At 36.2% G+C, this 25108-nt stretch overlaps 2 protein-coding genes across 5 annotated transcripts in view; one reads left to right on the top strand and one right to left on the bottom strand.

The window, feature by feature from the left end:
* Window positions 1-21580, bottom strand: part of LOC110913611 (protein ROOT HAIR DEFECTIVE 3) — a 29349-nt gene extending 7769 nt beyond the window's left edge. Inside the window, exons 1-16 of the mRNA XM_022158435.2 lie at window positions 21301-21580; window positions 21023-21172; window positions 20836-20902; window positions 20641-20743; window positions 20446-20516; window positions 20294-20357; window positions 20152-20220; window positions 20024-20071; window positions 11052-11114; window positions 10884-10940; window positions 10630-10788; window positions 10481-10552; window positions 7168-7226; window positions 7012-7090; window positions 6755-6920; window positions 6545-6669 (exon numbers count right to left, since the gene is read on the bottom strand). Coding sequence (XP_022014127.1) covers window positions 6545-6669; window positions 6755-6920; window positions 7012-7090; window positions 7168-7226; window positions 10481-10552; window positions 10630-10788; window positions 10884-10940; window positions 11052-11114; window positions 20024-20071; window positions 20152-20220; window positions 20294-20357; window positions 20446-20516; window positions 20641-20743; window positions 20836-20902; window positions 21023-21172; window positions 21301-21304 — 1356 coding nt within the window. The 5' untranslated portion in view covers window positions 21305-21580. The remainder of the gene's footprint in view (window positions 1-6544; window positions 6670-6754; window positions 6921-7011; window positions 7091-7167; window positions 7227-10480; window positions 10553-10629; window positions 10789-10883; window positions 10941-11051; window positions 11115-20023; window positions 20072-20151; window positions 20221-20293; window positions 20358-20445; window positions 20517-20640; window positions 20744-20835; window positions 20903-21022; window positions 21173-21300) is intronic.
* Window positions 21581-21866: 286 nt separating this feature from the next.
* Window positions 21867-23866, top strand: LOC110913617. Of its 4 annotated transcripts, none has more exons than XR_002578412.2 (4): window positions 21876-22292; window positions 22470-22622; window positions 23378-23503; window positions 23680-23866. XR_002578412.2 is itself a non-coding variant. In XM_022158442.2 (3 exons), the coding sequence occupies exons 1-3, from the start codon at window positions 21909-21911 to the stop codon at window positions 22951-22953; spliced, it is 663 nt and encodes a 220-aa protein (XP_022014134.1). In that variant the 5' UTR covers window positions 21867-21908; the 3' UTR covers window positions 22954-23350. The 4 variants fall into 4 exon arrangements, 2 of the variants coding, with proteins under 2 accessions (XP_022014134.1, XP_022014141.1); XR_002578413.2 differs by having other exon boundaries at window positions 21895-22292; window positions 22456-22622; XM_022158442.2 differs by lacking the exons at window positions 23378-23503; window positions 23680-23866 and adding an exon at window positions 22828-23350 and having other exon boundaries at window positions 21867-22292.
* The last annotated feature ends 1242 nt before the right edge of the window (window positions 23867-25108 follow it).

Genomic DNA, 25108 nt, shown 5'->3' with positions numbered 1-25108 from the left:
ACAAAGTTCATCATCGACAAGACGTTCACATGATGCTTCAGGGTTTGTTGAACGAAGATCATGTTTTGAATGTGGTGAAATTGGACATATAATTCGAAATTGTCCATATCTTCATAAGTTGAAAGCAAAGGTTGATGATCCCCGTGACTAAATTGACCGGAAGCGATCTGTTTCATCAAAACCAGATCCCCGTCTTGTAAAAGAAAGGGAAAAGAAACAGAGACGCCAACAGGTCAAGAAAATTGAAAAGGCGATTAAAACCGATGTGGTTAACAAAACATCTGTTTCTCTCAAACCAGAAAATTCAAAAACTTCAGACAACCATGAAGTTAAGATTTTAAAGAATAACACTGGTATAACAAAACAGACCTGGAAACCAAAAACGGTTATTGAATCAGGGGGACCATCACAATTTCCAAATCATCAAAAAGTAGAAGTTATTGTTGTTGATTAAAATGGAAGACCCAAGACCACAATGGCTTGGGTCCCCATCTCCAACTAATCATATGAGTTCATGTGCAGGGTGTTCGAGGAGGAACTATCAGTAGTCATTGGATTGTTGATAGTGGGGCATCCAGGCACATGACAGGCGACATGAAGCTTCTCTACGATGTCAAATCTATTAGAGGAGGTTATGTTGCTTTTGCTGGAGATAAGGGTGGATATATTACGGGTGAAGGAATGATATCCAACGGGGTTGTAAGCTTTGATAAGATCAACTTTGTGCAACAACTTGATCACAATCCTCTCAGCGTTTCTCAAATTTGTGACAAGCAGTTCTCAGTACACTTTGATGCAAATGGATGTTATGTGCTTAAACCCGGCTTCAAGATTCCAAAAGAATGGATTCTCTTATCAGCTCCAAGGATAAATGATTTATATATCCTTGATATGAGCCAAGCTATCACAACGTCTGCACAAGCAACATGTTTCGTTTCCAAAGCCACAGAAAAAGACTCAATCTCTTGGCACAGACGAATGGGTCACATTTATTTACGCAAAATGAATCATTTGGTGTCAAATGAATTGGTGAATGGTGTTCCTCTTAAAAACATCCATCTTCAAGACGTCTGTGTTTCGTGCCAGAAAGGAAAACAAACGAAGAAGCGACACTCGACTAAGAAAATCAACACGGTGGCCGTTCCGCTTGAACGTTTGCACATGGATTTGTTCAGTCCTGTCAAGCATAAAAGCATCCGGAATGATCAATATTGCCTCGTGATAACTGATGATTATTCAAGATTTTCTTGGGTGGCGTTCATGGCACACAAGAGTGAAACCTTTGGTATTATCAAAAACTTCATCATTCAGATTGAGAATTTGTATAAATTGAAGGTTAGACGGATACGCATCGACAATGGTACTGAATTTAAAAATCATGCCATGGCGGAGTTTTGCACTTCCAAGGGTATTCTTCATGAATTTAGTGCAGCTAATACTCCTCAACAAAATGGCGTCGCTGAACGTAAGAACCGCACATTGATCGAGACTGCTAGTTCTATGTTGGTAGAGTCGCAGTTGCCCATTCCATTCTAGAGTGAAGCTGTGGCCTCTGCATGTTACACGTTGAATCGAGTCCTTACAGTCAAAAGGCACAACAAGACCTGCTACGAGCTTCTTCACAAACGGAAACCAGATTTATCTTATCTTGAACCGTTTGCAGCTCCGTGCACAATAATCGATCCTAATGGAAAGTTTGGGGCAAAAGCAATTGAGGGATACTTTCTTGGGTATGCCACCCCGAACTTAAGAGTCTGGAATCTACAGACAAAAAGGGTCGAGGAATGGTCTGAAGTCAGAGTACAAAGGCACACATTGCCAGTCAAATGTCCTGGTCAGCCTTGGATGTTTGAGTATGATGACTTTTTCAATTCGATCAATCTTGAAGTACTTGAAGAAAATGCTGCGGCAAGGATGTTTTTCGAGAGTGACAACGCAACAGTTTCACCGGTGGTTCGTCCAATTCTTGTCAATCAAGAACCATCTTCAGTGAACAATAATGCTCTCGACAATGAGGATTTTCACGATGCTACCGAATTGAACGAATCTTCAGAGGATGATGAATTTCTAGATGCAGATCAAGAAGCTCCAACAGCTGCAGTTCATGGTACTTCAGAGGGTACTCCTCCAGTGGATGCCCCTAGAACAGCTGAAGCTACTGCATTATCCTCTTCGTCAATTCTGGGCATTGATTTAGTTGTTGATCTCAATCTCAACAATCTGGGTACAAATATTTCAGTTCGAGATAATCCTGAAACAAGGATTCATAATACCCATCCTCAACAAAACATCATCGGAAATGTACAGAGTGGCATTCAAACACGAAACATGTTGCGAAACAACAACAATGCAGGCTTGTATGCAGCGATTCGAGAATCTGGTCAACAAAATGATTGGTCTTTCGCGTGTTATGTCTCACAGGAAGAGCCAAGAACTTGGAAAGAAGCTATGAAAGATAACTCTTGGGTTGAAGCGATGCAGGAAGAACTCCAACAATTCCAGAAGCTTGGTGTCTGGAAACTCGTAGAGAAACCTGCTGGTTACAAGAAGATTGGTACCCGTTGGGTGTTCAAATGCAAAAAGGATGACCGTGGAGTTGTTATCCGAATAAGTGAGAATCTCACATCATATACGGTCAAACAGATGATAATCGGTATACTCACCGGTAAGATGAACTCTCGTGCATACCTTGATACGGGAATGTGTCGTGATGTGGATGAACACCGGTCGGTAAGTATAAATCATACCTTAACGTATCCCCTCGCCATGATTACATCTGATAAGTTGAGCTTAAGTGGACAACAATATCGATAATTGTTATAGGATGCTTATCTTAATGTTAACTAATTGAACAACAAGAGCGTTTTGGCGTGACCGTACACTGATATGATTCTCTTACCCTCGAAACTCGCAAAAAGAATGTCCGTAAATATTTATTTACTGCTTTCAGTCTTTACATTTGAAATATTCATAAATACCAAAAGGATTTTAGGTGTGTTTTAATATAAACTTTCTAAAAGCCAAAAAGATTTTATTTTTATCTTATTTTCGATTGTACGATGTTGGATCTCGAGTCTTCGTTGCCTGAAACCTGATTGAAAACCGAATTCACTAAATCTTCATAAACGGTAAAAAATTTGCAAGTTTTGAAAGTTAAAAACTGAAATTGATAAATTTGTTAAACTTTCAAAATGTCGAACGGTAGTTGATTGAAATATGGTCATACGTGTGTCATTTGTTTATGTTAACTATATTCCAAGCAGTTGTTCTCATTACGCGTTTAGATTTCTTGCATGTGCAGATGCTAAAGGAAAGGAGAACATGGTCGATGACAAGCTTCGGAATGAAGATACGACGTGAAGGCACTCAAATGATGAAGATGATCGAGTTGCCGCTGACCATCATCAATACCACAAGGATCTCAAACACTAATGATCAAGTCATTCACGAGCATAACTCAAGGGGGAGCTTATGTTAAGGGGGAGTTTGTCAACACACTTCCTACATGAAACGGGGAGTTTGTTGATACACATTCTGCTTTCAAGACGTGAAGACTTTGAAGATCCTCCGACATAGAAGACATCAAAGGCGAATCTCGCGAGTAGCGTCCAAGGGGGAGTTTGTTGATACATGATATGTGGACGCGACTCGACCTGACGTGGCTCAGCTTAGCAACGACATTCCTCCGTCGTGTGCTTCAAGATTACAAGCGGGCCAAGAGAACAAAAGATTTGAACTTAGTCGTTGGGCTGAATTCAAGACGGCGAAACAGAAGGATGGGCCTCAACTATTGGGCCTAAGCCCATAATGGCGAAACAAGAAAGGTTGTCGACGAAACAAGTCCTGTTTCGTCGACTTGATTCCATTTCGTCGTTTGATATCTTGTTTCGTCGATGTTTATGTGTTTCGCCGTGTCCCGATTACGTTTCGTCATTACTGATGTGATGTGTGACTATAAATAGACTAGAGAACACAAGGAGAATATAGAACACACACACGAGAGAGAGAGTTTACAGAGCACATTTGTAAACATTGCATTGTAACTGACTTTTTCATAGTATTAATACAGAGGTGTTAATCGTTGAATATTGTGTGTCGTTTATTTACGTGTTCTATCTCGGTTTGCTATCTCGGTTGGATTCCGTACAACCGGGTTAGTTTGTATACAAGGATTAGGCGACTAGATCCTTCCTTAGCCAGACCTACATTATGAAATGAAGAGCTTGAAAAAATAAACCATTAAATTAATAAATTCATATGATGTTACATATATTAGTATTAGTTACTTTTACTTATCGTAATTATCATCATCACATTTTTATGCTTTCAATTTTTCAAAGCTATATAATATGTGACTCATTAAATTCCATGATCATTTGATGTGCAGGTCTATATATACATTTGTAACAAGAGAATTAAACCTAGTTGGCCTTGGACCATCATATAACCATTTGGGTTTCAATAAAGTGAACATGGACTAAAAGAACATGAGGTGACCATAGATTAATGAGTTCACTAAATGGACCTGATGGGTAGAAAAGGAGTTTATGATTATGAGGTGCAATTGTAGGTTGACAAAAGGAATTTATTTATTTATTCATTTATTATTATTATTATTATTATTATTATTATTATTATTATTATTGTTATTATTATTATTATTATCATTATTATTATTATTATTATTATTATTATTATTATTTTTAATACTACTACTACTATTACATAACGTATATTACGGCTTAACGTACATCACGTACTACAGGTAATTACGCATGTTCATTTTAAAATCACGCACGTTATAACTCAAAAATCCAAAATCACGCATGTTGAAACACAATAATCACGCATATTGAAAACATTAATCACGCATGTTATAAAACAAATCACGCAAGTTGTCGTACGTGCAGTACGTTAAGCCATAATGTACGATATACTTTTTCTACATTTCCCCGGATGAGGAATAGTTTTGTTTTCTTATTAGCCAAAGGTGGCCGCAAGTAACAAGTTTGTTAATTTTTTTATTTTTATTTTTTAGCATATAGTAGTTATCTATAACTACAAAAGAAATATGGGGAATAGTGTCAAGCATTTTCATTTGTCCTAGTAAATTACGATTTTTGCTTCGGCTTAAAATTATGATTTTTACCTTTGTTAAAAATTACGATTTTGGCCCTAATTTAAAATAAAATTATGGTTTTGTCCCCTGTTATAGTCCTGCCAAATTAACACTTTATGCCCAGTATAAAATTACGATTTCACCTCAGTTCAAAATAGAATTTCGTTTTACCCCAGATAAAAATTATGATTTTGCGTTCAGAAAATTATGGTTATGCTCTGAGTTCAAAATATGATTTTGTCTCCATTTCAAAATTGGGATTTTACCCCGGTTCAAAATTGCAATTTTGCCATGTTTTTTTTTTTTTTTGGCAAAACTACGTTAGTATTTTATTTTAGTTGGTTGACTTAATATAGTTTTTATTTGTGCCAAACAGTTGTCTAACACTCGCTAATTGGTTCTGAATTATTGTTTTGCCCCCAGCTCTAAATTACATGTTTGTCATCGTTTTAGTTATTTTTAAGCAAAACTATAGTAGTGTTTTGTTTAATTGGTTGACTCGATATATCTTTTTTTTGAGATCGTGTTATAAGTAGCATGTATAGGTAACCGAAATAAAAGCTTACATGTTATTAAACTAAGAAATATTTGATTTATCGCCCCGCAACACGGGCGGGGCGATGAACCGAATATTTAGCCAGACAGGCACACTTGCTAATTAATTTAAGCTAGCAGTCTACTAGCTTAATAATATTTTTATTCGTTAAAAATAAACCCTAACTTGGTTTATTGTTTTGTTTCATTCTCATTTATGCGTAGCTAAACTTTTATAACTAACTAGATTTAGATGAACTTTGAATGATGTTTTAACTTTCAGATTTGATTTATAACCTAATAGAAATAGTGTTGATTTATTATAATTATGATTATGTTATTGATTATGAGATTGTGTACTGGTCTTAGTTGTGATTATTGGTTTTCTTTGATGATTTTGTTTGTCTGGTCTGGATTCATTTAAATCATTATTTGATCGTTAATCGGTAGGTTTTCGGTCTAGATATTATAACTAGAGATAATACAAATTAAATTAAACCCATTGAAAATTAACTAAGTAATGTTTGCATCTTTTCATAACAAATTAGGAGACGAATTGGGATTACTAGGTTATTTACTAGTCATTTCACAGTTTGGGTGACCGATGGCTTGGATTCGTCTGTTTGTTCACGTCCGGTTATTCCTAGGTATTCGGTTTATTATATTAGGGTTAGCTTCACAATTGGAATTGGTGTCACATATCTAATAATTGTAGGATTCAGATTCCAGCTTTGCACTTCATCATATTGTCCAAATTGTACTTAATCGACCTGTTTCTTGTTCGTCTTTCCATTTCTATTCTATACCTAAGTGATTAGTTCCCAGTATAACATGATTATTATGCCTCTAGTATAACTATAAACGACTTTGTATCTTCTATTATTTGTTTACCTCAAAAAGTGTAGTAATTTCATCTATTTTGACAGTTCGAACTTTAGCAATATGCTGGTCCAAATCGTGGCTAAGTTTATCCCTCATTTTAGCAGAGTCCCAATTAGCTTGATTAATGTTGGCATCTGCAATTTCAGAATCAAAAATGAATATTTACAGAATATAGAAGGAAAAAGTAGTTTTTGAAAAAATGATACTAGATAGCGGTACCTTCACATAATTCCTTGAATCGTCCCACCGACTTTGTTTTGCAGTTACGAGCTGCCTGAGCAAATCCCTGTTTTTCATCCAAGGCATCCTTAAGTGCTATTTTGAAGTTATCCACTGCCTCAAATTGTATCTGTTCAAACATCAGTTTGTAGACTGGTAGAACATGCTACATGTAATACAAGATACCAAAATAAGCAATTAGGAAATACTACACATAATAAAGCAGAACATATTCGCCAAGAAACATGAAACATTACTTGCACCACTTTCTCTTCCAATTGCTTTCTTTTTTCAGATACCACTTTAGCATCATAGCCCATAGCCTCTTGATCATAACTGAAAACAAAAATTATCTAAATATCGGCAACAAAGATATGAATGTTGTAATTGTAGAATTAAAAAAAATTTATCACTTGGACAAACAATTTTCAAGCAGTGAACTAAGCTTCTTTCCGAAACCTGGAAGCCAATCCTGCAACATTAATTTATTTACTTGAAACTTATGAAAATAATGTATCTTATATGTTAGTTAGTAACATGTCGCCAAAGATATTGACAACCTTAACCTAAAACACACACACACACACACACACACATATATATATATATATATATATATAGGCAAAAGATCAAATACAAATAATCTTAACATACTAAACATACAAATTGAAGGAAAACCCAAAAAGACAAGGTGGCATTTTTGTAATTACCACCAACTATCAAAGTTACAACCAAAAATACCTAAAAAAACACAATTTTTTTTTTAACATTTTTATTAAAAAATCGCTACATTTCGTTAGCAAAAAAAAAAAAAAAAAAAAAAATTTGGCTGCTACTAAAAGTAGCGATTTTTTAATAAAAAATGTTAAAAAATAAAATAAAATAATTTGTGTGTTTTTTTTTTTTTTTTAGATTTTTTGGGGGTTTAGTTTTTAGCATTTTAGCTTGGGTGGGGGGGGGGGGGTTAGGTTTTTTTAGGTTTTTGGGGGTGGGGTGGGGGGGGTTAGGTTTTTTTTTAGGTTTTTGGGGGTGGGGGGGGTTAGGTTTTTTTAGGTTTTTGGGGGTGGGGGTAGGTTTTTTTTTAGGTTTTTGGGGGGTGGGGGTTTAGGTTTTTTTTTGGGGTGGGGGGAGTGGTTAGGTTTTTTTAGATATATTTGTAGAGTAACTTTGATAGTTATTGATAATTACAAAAATGCCACCTTGTCTTTTTGAGTTTTCCTTCAATTTGTATGTTTAGTATGTTAAGATTATTTGTACAAGAACTTTACCCTATATATATATAGGGAGAGGATCATGAGAAAACTAAATATAAATGAGAAAACTAGAAAACTAACTAAAATCCACTAAAAAGAAGGGGGAGGGAGACTTTTAACGAAGGAGGGGTGACTTTTAATGAAAGAGGGGTAAAATTGGAAAAAAATATATAACTTTTCAAACATTTCCCATTTCTCCATACGTTATCATTTTAAAACAAAAATGGCACCATAAGATCACAAATTTTCTTATCTTTCATTCAAGTATATTCGAGCATATTTTCTATAACATAAAAAAAGATTTATGGTCTCGTCTTGTTTTCAACACTATTATTATAGTAGTGCACATGTGCAATATAACATGTAGTACAATTGCATTACATGCTTAAAATTAGCTTTTTGAGTCAAGTTTAGCTTTTAGGGTTCGTTTTTTTGGAGGTTTAGGATTAGGATTAGGTTTTTGGGTATGGGGGAGGGGGTTTAGGTTTTTTTTTTTTTTTTTTTTTTTTTTTTTTTTTTTTTTTTGGGGGGGCGGGGGGGGGGGGGGTGGGGGTTTAGGTTTTTTTCGGGTTTATATTTAGTGTTTAGTTTTAGGTTTTTGGGGGGTGGGGGTTTAGGTTTTTGCGGGGTGGGGGGAGGGGGGTTTAGGTTTTTTTTTTTGGAGGGGGGGGGTGGGTGGGGTGGGGGGTTTAGGTTTTTTTCGGGTTTATGTTTAGGGTTTAGTTTAAGTTTTTTGGGGGGTGGGGGGTGGGGGGGGGGTTAGGCTTTTGGTGGGAGGGTGAATTTAGGTTTTTGGGGGGGTGGGGGTGGGGGGGGGGTTTAGGTTTTTGGGGGGTGTGGGTGGGGGGTGGGTTAAGTGGTTTAGGCTTTCCGTATTAGTGCACATGTGCAGTACAACAAAAAAAAAATTTTAAATTTTTTTCCATACATTAAAAGTAGCGATTTTTCCTTAAAAAATTGTAAAAAAAAAAAAAATTGGTATTTTTTAGATTTTTTTAGTTAGTTTTTGGTTTTCTCATTTAAACTAGTTTTCTCATGATCCATCCTCTATATATATATATATATATATATATATATATATATATATATATATATATATATATATATATATATATATATATATATATAGGGTAGGGCTAGATAGAAAACCCTATCTATATAAAAAACCCTAGAAAACCCAACCTCCCGACATTTTTTTTTTTTGAAAAAAATAACACATGTAATATACATGTTTTTAAGAGTTTTGGGCCAAAAAAATCAAAAAAGCGCCGAAGGGATAATTTAAAAAAAAAAAAAAATTTCAGCAACTTTCAGCATTTTTGTCTAACACATGTTAGGCACTGAATTTTGTTTATTTTTTTAAAAAAAATCCCTTTGGCGCTTTTTTGTTTTTTTTGGCCCAAAACACTCTAAAACATGTATATTACATGTGTAATTTTTTTCAAAAAAAAAAATGTCGGGAGGTTGGGTAAAAATGGGGGGAGATTTGGGTTTCCAGAGTTTTCTAAGAATTTGAGGGTTTTTTGTCTAGCATTACCCTATATATATATATATATATATATATATATATTAGTGGTCTAACTTGAAATCTTGGGTAAGATTGAGGGGTCATCTGAGAAAAAAAGATCATGGTTGTTGCTTAATCTCCCAGATTTGTTAATTCATTAAATTTAGTAAAAAAGAATAAACCGATGCCTTCTCATTAATTATGTAAAAGTTGCGACGGTGCAACTCCGGTGGGTATAAAATACTCCTCTCCGAAATTATTAATAAAAGTGTTTCAATCATTTGATTGCTTGTTTAATATTGATTTTAGTTATGTTCAGAATTAGTTAATATTGATCCAATCTTTCTCTGCTACTAAACATATATGTTTCAATCTCTGTATATTATGTTATGTCTTGGATTATAAAAAGTAAGTATACCTGGTAATTGGATCATATATTGATTTTAGTTGTCTTCAGTTAGCTAAATCATTAATAAAAGCCGTTTCATTCATTAATTTGATGATTTTTTTTTTTAACGGAAAATTTGAATCATTGACGGACCACTGGAGTATCATCGTGCCACCAGCAGAACCACCCGATCATATCCATCTCCATTAGGCAATAATGCCTATACACCAATTCAGGAGGAAACCCAATAAATCTAGGTCATAAGCCTTATCCCACCACCAATAGCGGCGACACAAGGGCCGTCGCCGCTAATGGTGTCGCCGCTAAAAGCCTCCCTTTCTTGTAGTGTCTGGGAAAACCCCCTTTGTGGGAATCGAACCCATGACCTAATGGTCATAAGCCTTATCCCACCACCAATATACCATTAGGCTATAATGCCATGGGTATTTTTAATCTTGATTTTAGTTACATCGATCCAATCTTTCTCTACTACTAAACATAACACCCTTCTAACAGTATGTTTCAATCTTTCTATATTATGTTATGTTATGTCTTGGATTATAAAAACATAAATATACCTTGTAGTTTACAACAAAGGAAGAATAGTTATCTTCAAGAATTTTTTCACAACGTATAGTTGACACCATAATCTGGCAAACAAAAACAAAATCAACATATAGAAATACAATATATGTCAGATCTTACTGAAAGTGTCAACAACATTTACCATTTGAGAAGGCAAGTCAAGGTCTTTGTTCTCTTTGATTTGTTTCCAGATATTTTGTGCATTGTCGGAAAACCCTGAAGCAGGAACAACCCCTCTCCTATCATCGTTTAGACCACCAGGTGCAATAGATTGGTTGAATTTAAGTCTCAAATCTGCCACCTTTCATGACCCCCAAAACATTGATAATGAGAAACTAGATGTTGTAAAGAAGATAAACTAAAGTTCTTAGTTACAATATTAAATCTTATACATACTTCTTCCATAAATTGTTTTTCCTGGTATTCATAATGAGAGAGCAATTCAACTTCAACCTGTTCATCCCATCAATGAGAAGTATAGTAAAGTGGATAGGCGTACTAATCTTTTGTAATAAAACATGAAAATAAAATATAAAAAATAAAGTGTTATATCTTGGTTCTTACGTTAAAGAATTTACTCATATGGGTGTATTTGTGGGCTTCCGGCTTGGGAACAGAGTCCCATATCTACATCAAACAACATTGTATCAAATAATGTGGTTCAGTGGTGTTACAAACCTTTTAAGGTGGCGAAAGATTGCAAAATAAAGTAGGTCTTGCCCCCCACGACAGTATTTTGTCTGCCATTAGCTTAGCTTACAAATTTGTTTTTGTTTTGAAACGTTCATTAGTTTTAAATAAAAAAAAATGAAATTTAGATATAAAATGGTATGGGGTATATTAAATAGGAATTACTTATTGTGTTTGGTCCCTATGGTTTTTTCCTTGAACTCTTAGGAATTACTTATTGAGTTTGGTCCCTATGGTTTTTTCCTTGAACTCTTAATTTATTTTAACCGATGAAACAAACTTGAACCCTTGTATGCCTTCCTTCTCTACAAAATCAACAGGATCCCTGAAATGGTATCGACCGGCTAAAAAGTCCATTCAACCAAAAAAGTCGAAGAAGCCATAAAGAGATGACACGTGGCAATTTTCATTGCTATTAAGTTACAAATAATCTAATAACTTCTACTCACTGAAGTACTGTTAAAAGATATATAATATTTCTCAGTTAAATATTTTTAATTTAATTTAAAAGTCTTAACCTGATATATTTTGTTTTGTTGTTTTATTTTTCATTTTGGACTTACACTAGATAACTGGAGAACAAGTCTTCTTATATCGATGGGCTGATGCTGTGTCTAGAAGATGGATGGGCTGATGCTATGTCTAGAAGATGGGCCGATAGTGGACTAAAGATGCGGATGTTATATCAATAAGTTGTTATAACAAACTGAACTTCAAATGGGCTATATTTAAAGTGAAGCTTAGGGTTTCATGAGCAATTGTTGTTTAGATATTTTTGAGTCTTCTTCTCTCTTATTTCTCTCTCTAGAAAGCTCCTAGGGTTTCATAGTGTTTTCACTGATTTATCTTGAATCAGGGAATTAGGCTCAGATTCGGTGTCCTAGTCAGCGATTATCTTGTTGATAATCTGGTTGTTGGAAAGATTAAAGAGTTGTGAGGTTGTATATTCTGTGTATTGTTGTAATCGTTGAATCTTTTGGGTAATAAATCATCTTTGGGTTGGGTTTTTTGTGTCGATTATTGTCTTTGATACCAATTTTGACATGGTATCAGAGCTTAGATAGCTCTTGAGGTTTAGTCGGTGTTCATTGAGTCTTCGATCTTTGTTCCGCTGCATATTCATGACCAGATCTGGTCAGATCTGTTGTTCTATTATGTGTTTTTCTGGTGGATCTGGGTGGTATTCTTGCTGTTGATTCCAGATCTTGAAGATCAAGTTGCCTAGGAGTTTGTGCCGTTCAAGATACTAAACCCTAGATCTAGGGATTTGATTCCTTGTCTGAGTCTGCCGACTTCAGATCTGAGTGCTGTGGTTTTCTTGGAGAGGATTCTAGGAAGCTGCCGCTCTGGTTATGTTCCAATCCCTGAAGATTGTAAAAGCCTAACCGGATTTGGAGAACCCTGACTTGGGTTTGCAATCTTGGTGAGATCTTTCCTTGTTTTTGTATTGCTTATTTTCAGTTCTGCATTTAGGCATTATTATTGCGGACTAGTCGGGCCGTTCTTGTGATTGGGACACAGGGTGGGTCATCCCCTGTTGCATTTATCTGTGTTTAGTTGTATACTATGTGTGTTGTTTTTTATTGAGATTGATTCTTATGTTGTTACCCGTGTTACATTATCTGTAGTGTCTTTAGTTACATGTAGCTTCCTTGACACAGTTTGCAGTGGCACATTTGAGTGATGACCCACTGATCTGACCCTCTGTCTTGTGTTAGCTTGTTGTGGTTATTTTTTTTTATTTTTCTTGTTTCTGTGATTAATTGTTTGCTAGTTGTTGGGTTAGTATGGTTAATGGTCCTGTTGTTACTACTGGAGGTGGACAAGGATCTAGTGATCCAACTCCTGAGACTTTAGTAAGCAAGCTGGATGCAAGCGATCCATTGTACTTGCATCCATCTGATTCTAGTAACTTGACAATTGTGTCTGCTAAATTGAAAGGGTCAGAAGATTTGGTCTAATACAATGCACTTAGCTTTACAGGTTAAAAACAAATGAGGTTTTACTGATAAGTCATGTGTTAAATCTGACAATAATGATGTGCTAGCTAGACAATGGGATTGGTGTAATTCTATTGTTCTTACATGGATATTAAACTCTATTAGTGTAGACTTGTATGTGGGTCAGGTTTTTACAAAACTGGCTAGTGATGTTTGATCTAATGTAAAGAAACATATAATAAGGTGGATCGTTCAATTGTTTTTTATTTGTATCAGAAAATAAATAGCTTTACTCAAAGTTGTCTAACTGTGTCTGAATATTATCATAAACTTAATGTGATGTGGAGGCAATTAGATCAAATCTTGCAACTGCCTTCATGTACTTGTGAGGCTGCTAGAGAGTTTAACAGATTTAATCATGTGATAAAACTCATACAATTTTTATTGGGTCTTGATATAGTTTCGAGGGAAGAGTGCCATAGAAACTCTAATAATAGCTCTAAGAAAAGGTAGACTATGGCTTTTGTATCAAAAGTTGGTCCACCTATTGAGTTTTAAAGAAGTAATAAAGTTGTTAATCAAAACTTGAAATGTTCTCATTGTAACAAGATAGGACATTCAATAGACAAGTGTTTTCAAATAATAGGCTACCCTTCTTGGATGAAACCTCCAAGAGGTAATCAAGGGAAGAAAGTTCTTGCAAGCAATAATAGTACTTGTTCTGTTGAACCTGATGATCTATTCGTTAATTCTTTAACTAGTGAACATATAACCAGGTTGCTTAGTCTGACAAGAGATAAGCCTAGTGTTGGTCCACAAAGCTGTAGTGTATCAGGTAGTGATTTGTTATGTGCAAATGTGTTTTATGAACCTATGTTTTATTTCAATAGTGTGTCCAAAGTTTAACAGAGTGTAAGGTGGATTATTGATTCAGGGGCAAACCAGCATATAGTTAAGGATGATAAAGTTTTAAGTGATTTTATAGATGTGTCTGAATTCAAGATTACAATTAAACATCCTAATGGTACAAATGCTTTTGTAACCAAAATTGGTAATGTGAAACTTTCTAATAATGTAATTTTGAAAGATGTTTTTTAGTGCCTGAATATAATATAAATCTTATACCTTTTCACAAATTAGTCAAGGATAACATTTTATATGTTGGTTTTGATGATAATAAATGTTGAACTGAAGCAAGCCAAAGCTTTAGGAGGAGAGTCCTCAGGTTTATATGTTATCGAAATCTTCTCTTTTTCTGGCAAAACATGGGTGTTTGACACAGGATGTGGTTTTCACATTTGTAATGCTTTGCAGGGATTAAGAAAGATTAAGAAGCTGAAACAAGGTAACTTGGAGGTCCATGTTGGCAATGGACAAAGAGTTGCTGTGAAGGTGATTGGAGAATATGTTCTTTTACTTCCTTCTGGTTTAGAACTTGTTTTGAACAACGTTTATTTTATTCCTAATGTTACTAGAAATATTGTTTCGTTTTCTGCTTTGCATGGACAAGGTTTCAATTATCGTTTTAATGGTGAATTTATTTCTGCTTATTTTAATGATATATTTTATTTTGATGCAAAACTGAACAATGGAATCTATGAGTTAGACTTTAATGATATGTATATGTGGCATTGTAGACTTTGTCACATAAGCGAGAACCGTGTTAAACAACTCAAAACCGCAGGAATCCTATATTCCAAGGGTTCAAAAATATTTGGAAAATGCAAATCATGCTTAAGTGGAAAGTTAATAAAAGCACATTTTCCAAGTGTTGAAGAAAGAGCTAATGATCTGTTGTGACTTGTACATACAGATGTATGTCGTCCATTCAGAACAATGTCAAGAAATGGATGATTAAAGTAGATATGGTTATGTTTATCTTATGAAGCATAAAGATGAAACATTTGAAAAGTTTAAGGAGTATCAAAACCAAGTAGAAAATCAGCTAAAAAGAACATTTAAGATGCTTCGATTAGATCGAAGCGATAAATATCTTAGTCAGGAGTTCATCGACCATCTAAAGGTTTATGGAATAGTTTCACAACTCACTCCACCTGGAACACCACAACATAATGGTGTGTCTGAGAGGAGAAATCGAACTCTATTAGATATGGTTCGGTCAATGATGTGTCGAAAAACCCACCCAAGCTCCTTTTGGAGTTATGCTCTGGAAATACCGCAAGACTTGTGAATATAGCTCCAACGAAGATGGTTGACAAAACGCCTTATGAGATATGGCATGGAAAGAAACCTAAAGTATCATATCTTAAGTTCTAGGGATCTAATGCTTATGTCACTCTAGAATCTTCGGATATAATGGATCCTAGTGGCGAGAAAGTGTTTTTCATCGGATACGCTAAAAAGATCGGTTACCTTTTCTACCACCCTACTAAAAATAAGATTTTCACTAAACACAGAGGCACTTTCTTGAAGGAAGAGCTTCTAGCGAGAGGGATTGCAGAAAACCATGTGGATCTTAAAGAAATTCAAGAATCACAAGTGACAGAACCAGTTGTTCAGACAGAACTAGAAGTATCTGATCCACTTGTTGAAGTTTAGCCTGGGAGGAGTCAAGAAACAAGAGAAACACCAAGTGTTCGAAGAAGTATTAGGGATCTTCGTGCACCTGAAATGAAATGTATGATGATATCTTCATGATTGATGAAGATGAACCTGCTACTTACAAAGTTGCAATCTTGGATTCAGAATCCGAGAAATGGCAAGAAGCCATGAATGCAGAGATGTAATCCATGTGTGATAACCAAGTCTGGAATTTGGTTGATCTTCCTACCAAATGTCGGACAATAGGAAACAAATGGATCTTCAAGAAGAAGACTGACATGGATGGAAATGTGCAAACCTACAAAGCAAGGCTTGTAGCGAAAGTGTTCACTAAGACTCAAGGAATTGATTATGAGGAAACTTTCTTGTCAGTAGCCATGCTTGAGTCAATTAGAATTCTACTTGCCATTGTTGCGTATTAAGACTATGAGATATGGCAAATGGATGTCAAGACCGCGTTCCTTAATGGACACTTTTATGAAGATGTCTATATGGTTCAACCTAAAGGTTTTGTCGATCCAAAGAATCCTAATAAGGTGTGGAAACTAAATAAATCCATCTATGGGTTAAAGCAAGCATCTCGCAGCTGGAATCTCCGTTTTGATCAGAAAAACAAAGAGATTGGTTTTATTAAAAACCAAGATGAACCGTCTCTTTACAAGAAATCTAGTGGGAGCTATATCACTTTTCTCATTCTGTATGTAAATGGCATACAAATCATTGAAAACAATATCCCTATGCTAAAAGATGTTAAGGCTGGGTTGGGTAAATGTTTCGCAATGAAGGATCTTGGTGAAGTCGCTTATAATCTAGGAATAAAGATTTATAGAGATAGATCAAAGCGGTTATTAGGTTCGAGTCACTGGGCTGCACTGAAGAACATTCTTATGTACTTAAGAAGGACTAATGGCATGTTCTTAATAAATGGAGGACTGGATGAGGAGCAATCAGTTAATGTTATATTGATGCAAACTTTCAGACTGATCGTGACGATTCAAGGTCACGGACGGGGTATGTTTTCATTCTGAATGGTAGGGCTGTTACTTGGAAGAGCTCGAAGCAAAGTGTGGTTGCTCAATCCACCTGTTAATCAAAATACAATGCTACATCGGATGCTGCTAAGGAGGCTGCCTGGATGAAGAAATTCATTGCTGATCTCGACGTTGTGCCTAGCATAAAGAAATCGATCGAGATGTTGTGTGACAACACTGGTGTCATTGCTCTAGCAAAGGAACCAAGGTCACATCAAACCACAAGGCACATACTCAGAAAATTCCACTATATTAGAGAGATAATAGATCGTGGAGACATCGTAATAAACAAAGTTCATACTGATCTAAATCTGGTTGACCCTTTTATTAAGCTTTTACCTCAAGCGAAACATGAGGAGCATGCTGAAAACATAGAGCTTAGATTTGCTAGACAGTGGGAATGATCTATAACAGTTACATTTGAACTACAACATTCACATTGAGTAGTTGTTTGATTTATTGGTTAAATGCAAGTTTATTTATTTTGTAACTGTGTTCATTATTTTGTATGTTTAAATCCTTGAATAAGCGTATTCTAAAATATCCGTAGTCGATCAAATTAAATGGGAATGAATTTGAATGTAAGACTATTGTGAATTGAGATGATTGTATTCATGAGATGTATAACTCAAGGGATTGAGAATCAAAATTCATAGATATCACTAGTGAATGATATTGGATGTGACTCGCTTCAAAACGATCTCCATGGATCTAAGTCATGAGATGTTTTGATATTGATATGTTCAATTTGTCCTTTTTCCTTAGGCACATATAAAACTACATTGATCAAAGACAATCTTTGATGTTATCTAAGAATGTCCTAAAACATGGATAGTAATCCGGGTAGCGTTGGGAGAAATCCAAGGTTAAGTGGGAGTTGTATGACGCTAATAGAATTATGTACTTCTATAGGATTAGAAGTTTAGACATTCTAGCGCCCTCGTTAACTCAAACTGGATTAAACGCGTGGCCATGCTAGGACTAAAAGTAGTTCGTTAGACCACTTTGAATTGAAGACGAGAATAGAGAATAGTTGATCACTATATAAGAATGAATAATCCATGTCTTATGATCAACGAATGTTCTATACAAAAGGGGTTTATTGATAGAAATATTAGGGCTACAGTATTTAGTTAAGTAAAGTGTACTTGAACTCAAAGAACTAGTTGACGACTATAAAGTGTCATACCGTGTTAGGAGCAATGCGATGCAGCTAGGCGTCCAACTCTGCACACGTTGACTCATTTAATTAAAATCATCTAAGTGGGAGATTGTTGGAAATATGTATATGTCCAACTGTAATTGAAGTCAATGTAACAAACTCGGTACGATCCGAAGAGTTACACGTTGGTACACGAATCGTATATGTTCATGAGTAGGTGGGTTTTTATTTGTGAAATAATAATAGTCTAAACTCGAGGGACTTAATATTAATTAAATTATTATTAAGAGGCTTAATTGTATAATCACAAGTGCTTAATGTAAGATTATGTTTTATAAAAAGGAGATTAGGTTGCAAACCCTAATCATACTTTTTATCAAAACAAAACCCTAGCCTCCCTCCCAAGTTTCGACCGATCGCATCAACAGGGCCGCCGCCAACCTGCCCTCGACCAAGCACCGCCGCCACTTCCTTCTTGGCCGGTTCTACCTTTGGGTATCTCGTGCTCCGTTGTGAACTTCCTACTAGCGAGGATTCGTTGTAACCCGCATGTTACAATCACGGTGTAGTCGTCAAAGGTTGATTACTAAAACCCACTATGGTTGTTTTTCTATTTATTTGTTTATATGCGTATAACCTTGATCTTGATTGATAATATTTATTAGTTGGATTAATAAATCAAATAGATAATATACAAGAAAATAGGCTATATATATTTATATATATTCGCCTTTTGATAAATTATATAAACCACTTCCGCTATTTTGATACTCTGATATCTTGTTAATGATTATCTATACATGTTTTGTATTAATTGTACATACTCTGTCTCCCATTAGTGCACATAATATCTAGCTGTGTTTCCACATGTTTATTTTTATATCTTATTTTCGGATATGCTATTTATAGAAATTATTTTACACATGATTATCATACGATTCAATATTATTACGTATTATTACTTGATTTGTTATTGACCTAATTTGTCTTATGGTATTTTTAGTTATTTCCTTATATTTGCCCCGAGCATAGGCACTACAAGAAATAACCACTTTTAGCGGCGACACCATTAGCGGCGACAGGCCGAATATCGCCGGTATTGGTCGATCCGCGTCCCGGAGTCTGACACTATTGGTTTCAGGCCCCTCTTAATATATCTCGCTTCTCTCTCCCGACACTGTTCGCGCAAGTCTCTTTCTCTTACAAGTCTCGCTTCTCTCTCCCGACACTGTTGGTTTCAGGCCCCTCTTAACACTCGGTCAAACTCACGTACATAAGCTTTAGAATGAGAACTTTGGGTTTTGATTTGTGATTTTGCAAACAAAAGAATTAAATGGATACTGCCAAAACAAAAACCACACTCCATTCATGAAAAGACTAGGCTATATATAGCCTACATGACACCATATTCAACATACAAAAGACCTATTATTTCAACTAACCCCACTTTCTCCTAACTTGAAGCTACACCCCAACGTCCTCCACTGAATTCTGAATCCAAACCCAGTCGTTGATCGTTATCCTGATCTAACGGCTGGGGATTTAAAAGGCATTAGCGGCGTCAACACCAAGGTCAACAGAGGCGACAACGAACTTTACCGGCGACACACTGGGTAATAGCGGCCCATCAATACCGACGACCCTTTAGCGGCCACACGTTGCCGCTAAAAGCAAATAGTGGCGACAAAACTGGGCAATAGCGGCGACAGCTGGCGCCGCCCAGTTGCTTGTAGTGAGGCCCATTTGTGCTTTTATTTTTCATGCATGACCGTTCCCGAGCACAGCCCATTCGTGCTTTTATTTTTCATGCACGACTATTGGGAAAGTGCTAATAACATTTTAATACATTGGTATCCTTAAAGTTGTAAATTTTATCGTTAGTTATTGTTAAATAGACACATTAGCCCTATCCAGCTTGGGGTGTTAGGAGTTCTCTTTGAATTATAGGGGTGCCATTCAAAGATGATGATGAGTATGTTGGATGGGTGATAAATACGGGTGTACCAAAGAGATACCCCGTCTATACATCTTTGACACACAAGGGAGGTATCATTTCACACTACAGCTCTAAATCTTAGTTTGTTTAGGGGAGAGTAATACCAAAGTGGTGAGTCCAATATTATGATCATGACTACAAGAAAAAAAGGTTACCTTTCTGATCTCTGTCCTCAATTTAGACTCTAGGATTTCATGAGATGTCTACATGAAATAAAACGATTTAAATCAAATCCAAATCAGATTATGTGACCCTAACATACGGTACAAGAGACAGAAATTACCTTTGTTGTTTTATCACGTATAACAAACATTAAAGTTGTTTTACGTGGACTACCTATACGCAACATAACCTGAAAAGTATTAGCCATAATATTAACAAACAGATGATAAGCAGTGGATAAATCATTAATATAGATAATGTACCTTGAACACGGTTTTCAGAAGGGGTTTATTTGCGGCTTGCTCACGCCCAATATCATTACACCACCTATGTAACACGATTATATCCGGAGACTAAACATAAGTGGAGAAAGAATTCAGATGGGAACAAGAGTATCTGGAGCTGCAAAACTTACATGTTTATAATCACTATATCTGAAACGGCAATCCCAAAAAGCGCGCTTTGTTTCTCAAATGCAGTATCATCCTAGACAAGTAATTAAGTCTTTATAAATGAGGGTAAACAAAGAAGATACAATCACAATAAAGTCGCAAAACATATTGTGTTGAAAAATATAAAAATATGAAAATAAATGATAATTCAGAATAACCTCTCCACGCTCTTGTCCATCTGTTCCCTCAATATCCATTACAATAGTGCAAGGTTCAATGCGAGTACATCTTGCTATCCATATACCTTGGGTGGTCTGATTCCTGGTAAGAGTAACATGGAAATGAGCTATTGCAAGCCAATAAACGCAGCAACAACAACAATAATAATAGCACATTTATTAAGTCATGCGTGCCTTCCCATTGAAGCATCCATTTCTCTAAATTTGGTATGAAAAAGAAGATTTAGAAGTGTGCTTTTCCCTATAAGAGACACATTAATGTCATAACTTGTTAATTTAAATGTTAGTAAAAAAGATCATATACTAAATTTAAGAAATACATGAAAAGAGTTCAGTTTTGAATGTGGTAAACTAGACATACCACTGCTTTGTGGACCCATGACAGCAACAACCGCATATGAACGTCCACATTCTTCAAGTTTAACTTGTTTGATAAAATTATCAAGACCGTCTGCATTAAAAGTACCATCCCCTGCTATGAGCTGGGTGGTGTAACTTTCGGCTTCTTTCTCTGAAATAAGACATCAATTTCAGCAGCATTGAACAATTGAATGACTTAAAATTGAACCACAATCACCAAGAATTTAAAAGCATTACAGAATGCATGAGCTAGCATTCCAAATCAAACAAATAGCTTACCCATCTGATCAATGATCAATTAAAGATATGATTTGCTCTTTAAATTCTAGAGGAAGAAGCAAGCACTGACAAGTCTTGCTGAGACACTTTTAGCTATAAGTGTTGATCTAATATATATTTTAGTTTTCAACATGTCCATTGTGGTACCTAGAAGCAATTTGAATCCGTCCAACTTCTTGAAAATGACTGCGGTCCCCAGAAGCAATTCGAATCAATCCAACTTCTTGGAAAATGAATGCAGTCCCCATAAGAAATTTAAATTACTCCAACTTGTTGAAACATCTTGGAAAATGAGTGCAATCCTTATAAAAAATTTGAATGAGACCAACTTGTTGAAACTTCTTGGAAAATGACTGTGGTCCCTAGAAGAAATTCGAATCAGTCCAACATCTTGGAAAATGACTGCAATCCTTATAAAAAATTTGAATGAGACCAACTTGTTGAAACTTCTTGGAAAATCACTGTCCCTAGAAGAAATTCGAATCAGTCCAACTTCATGGAAAATGACTGCAATCCTTATAAAAAATTTGAATGAGACCAACTTGTTGAAACTTCTTGGAAAATCACTGTCCCTAGAAGAAATTCGAATCAGTCCAACTTCTTGGAAAATGACTGCAATCCTTATAAAAAAATTGAATGAGAGCAACTTGTTGAAACTTCTTGGAAAGTCACTGTGGTCCCTAGCCTCCGCCATCAACCATCGGTCAGTCACGACGAATCTCGACGGAACTCTGCTGAAATCAACCTCTGCTCTCGTGTACTACATGCTCGTAGCGATCGGTCCAACTCCTCCTCAATCACACACGAAATTACGATTTTCATCTTCAGCAGCAACGAACATAAGCAACACTGAGCAAAATAATTGGAAGATTGAGAAGCTACTAAGAGCGAACTACGGAGAAAACTCTTGCAGGATTCGTCCGCCACCAGCTCGATGGAGTTATTTTAACAGTTCTTTTATTTTCAAAGCTGCGGTTCGTATTTGTGCTCAGGTATGAATGATTTAGGGCTTTGTTGAGTTTGTAGTTTTACTCTGTGAATCAATTTATTAGTTCTTGATCTTCAATTATAAATTATAATTAAAGATGTGTTCAGTTAGGGTTTCAAAATGTTCATCCAAGTTCAATCTATTTTATTAAAGATCTGTTCAATTAGGGCTTGGTAAATAGGAGCAGGGGATTACCAATCCGTTGACGGTGACGACGGATAAGAGAGCAAAGGTTATTGACAATGCGAGTGAATCTAAGCAGCAACCGGAAAAGAAAGCAAGAGGTGTTAGTTTCAATGGTCAATCTACTAGTGTTGTGCATCTTCGGAACATGGTAAGTGTATTTCAGGTAGTATGGTTCTTTAAACTTATTTCAATAGTCTGATTTGATAATTATAGCCCTACCTGGATATTGAATTCAAATTACGAATAATAGTGTGCATTATAAGTTTAGTAATACACAATGGCATTTATATTCTATAATTTCCTTAGAAGAATAATTAAGTACATGAATAACTTTGAATATATCTGGGTTTTAGGAATGCAAGAGAATAATTAAACCTAGGAGGAAGGTGCTTGGTGAACTCAAGGCGCAAACGGTGAACCATGTGTCTAGGAGGCGCTTAAGAAGCGAGATCTTTTTTTATGCAAGGCCCACAGTATAGAGAGACCATTTATCGTGGTTTTAGACATGTTTTAAGTTAGTCTAGGCTCCTTTCAGACCGTCCTTGTGCCTTGATGCCATGCAAGGCTACATGGCTGCCCTTGCGCAAATGTCTTGTGCTTTTTGTGACTTCTCTTTCCGCATTGAAAGAAATGGGTCAATTTGGGTTATGTTTTATCAATAACGGGTCAACGGGTCAAATGATTTACAAAAAGATTTAAATTTAGAGGAAATATGAAATGGATAAAAAGTGTTTGTGAGTAGACTCAACTAGCCGAAACCTATTTTGATCTGCACTAAATAATCAGTAGTTTCGACTTTAACCCGTCACCCAACCCACCCGACTCGCCCATTTTGCCACCTCTCTTTACAGCTGAATATAGCCTAGTGTGCTTTATAAGTTGTTGATTTTAATATTTTTTCAGGTTGCAGAGCGATTAATATCAGCGGTTGTGCAAGCTTTTGAACCGTGAATGGATATGTTATTATTCATCACGTTTACGATTGTGAAAATTATCTAAGGCCTGAGTCAACTGTACGATACCAGAGTGGTAATATCAGCATATTTTATTGAAACTTATTGTCAAAGCATTTTTCATTAATCAGGTTTACGATTCATGATACTTTCTTTGTTGAAGCATGAGTGTGTAAACAGTGAAACATCTACATTATACATGTTAGGCTTTTGAGTACATGGAAATTTTGATATGTCTATTGATGTATGCAGGTGAACCGCTTTTAGTTCTAGATGGGGTTCCCATTAAAGATGTTATATAGGCTTTTTGTGGGGCTCAAGCCTACTTCAGACAGAAAGTCAAATCTATTTGTTTATCTTGCTTTTCACAAACAAAATGTACATGTAAGTTGGCTTATTGATTGTTTTCCTCATATTAATAAACCGTTAAATCATATCTCATTGTAGCCCATTAATAATGAACGAATAAGATCGGGACATGCTAATTACACACGCCAAAAATAATTTTCACACCCCTAAGCGCCGCGCTATGGCCAAAGCGGGGCGCTTAGGTCGACAAAAGGTGATACGAGGTTTGAATGACTGACTGACATGCAGAGACATAAAGGTGTACGAGGTTTCAGTTGCCCCGTGAACCCTAAGCGCCGCGCTATGGCCAAAGCGCGGCGCTTCGACCCCAAATGCTGCCTTTAAATCCCTGCACAGACTCGACATTCATCATTCGATTTGTTTTTTGTCGATCTTCTTTTCTCTATTAGTTACATGTTTTGAAAAAACGATGTTGTGGTTAAGCAACTATCTTTTCGGTCAATATTATGACGAGTCAGTTGTTCCTGATTCTTACGAGGGGACCGCTATTTCTGACTCATTTGAGAAACCGGTGTCGTCCAACTTGAGGGAGACAGAGGTTGTATCTGGCATTCGTTATCGTGATAACACGGTGAAGCTGGATTTGAATACCCCTCTGGAGGACCCTTACGCACAACAAGGTTATTCGAATTTCGGTTACGGTGGCGACTATAGCTTTGTACAGCAGGAGTGTTATCCAAACGACAGTTACGGTTGTCAACAGAGCTTACAAGGTTATTCGAATTTCGGTTACGGTGGCGAGCAAAGCTTTGTACAGCAGGAGTGTTATCCAAACCAGAGTTACGGTTGTGAACAGAGCTTTGAACATCAAGTCTATTCGAACCTCGGTGATGATGGTGAGCCGGAGGATGTGTCTGTTGACGAGGAAGGTTGTTACCCGGTTACATTTTCGTTTGATACAACGCAGACCTTTTCGTCACGTAATGGGTTGGTGCGTTGGGTACAAGACACGACAAAAGACAATGGTTACCTCATTGTGACTAAGAGGTCGAATAAAAGAGGAGAGAATTACAAGATTTGGTTTCAATGTACTTTTGGTGGGGAGCACAAGAGTATAGCTACACAGAGGAAAACGGGTAGCAAGAAAATAGGCTGCCCGTTCGAGATGATCGGGTTTTCGGAATCATCCGGAAGTGTTTGGAGGATCGAGGTGACGAAGGCGAAGCATAACCACACTCCTATTGAAAACTTCGAGGGTCACGCGTATGCGAGAAGGCTTTCTTCGGAGGACAAAAAACTGGTTAAGGAGTTGGCAGAGCAAGATATTCCCAACCAAAGTATCTGGCGAACGCTGACAAAAAACAATCCGGCT

The sequence above is a fragment of the Helianthus annuus genome, chromosome 2 (assembly GCF_002127325.2).
Source record: "Helianthus annuus cultivar XRQ/B chromosome 2, HanXRQr2.0-SUNRISE, whole genome shotgun sequence".
Classification (NCBI taxonomy): domain Eukaryota; kingdom Viridiplantae; phylum Streptophyta; class Magnoliopsida; order Asterales; family Asteraceae; genus Helianthus; species Helianthus annuus.
The sequence above is the reverse complement of the archived record's forward strand: the minus strand, read 5'-3'. Positions and strand labels throughout refer to the sequence as shown.

Coding starts and splice junctions, on each gene's coding strand:
- LOC110913617 (XM_022158442.2), top strand. CDS start 21,909: ATGACTGCAATCCTTATAAAAAAATTGAATGAGAGCAACTTGTTGAAA. Junction 22,293..22,469: donor CGGTTCGTATTTGTGCTCAG/GTATGAATGATT, acceptor CTTGGTAAATAG/GAGCAGGGGATTACCAATCC. Junction 22,623..22,827: donor TTGTGCATCTTCGGAACATG/GTAAGTGTATTT, acceptor TCTGGGTTTTAG/GAATGCAAGAGAATAATTAA.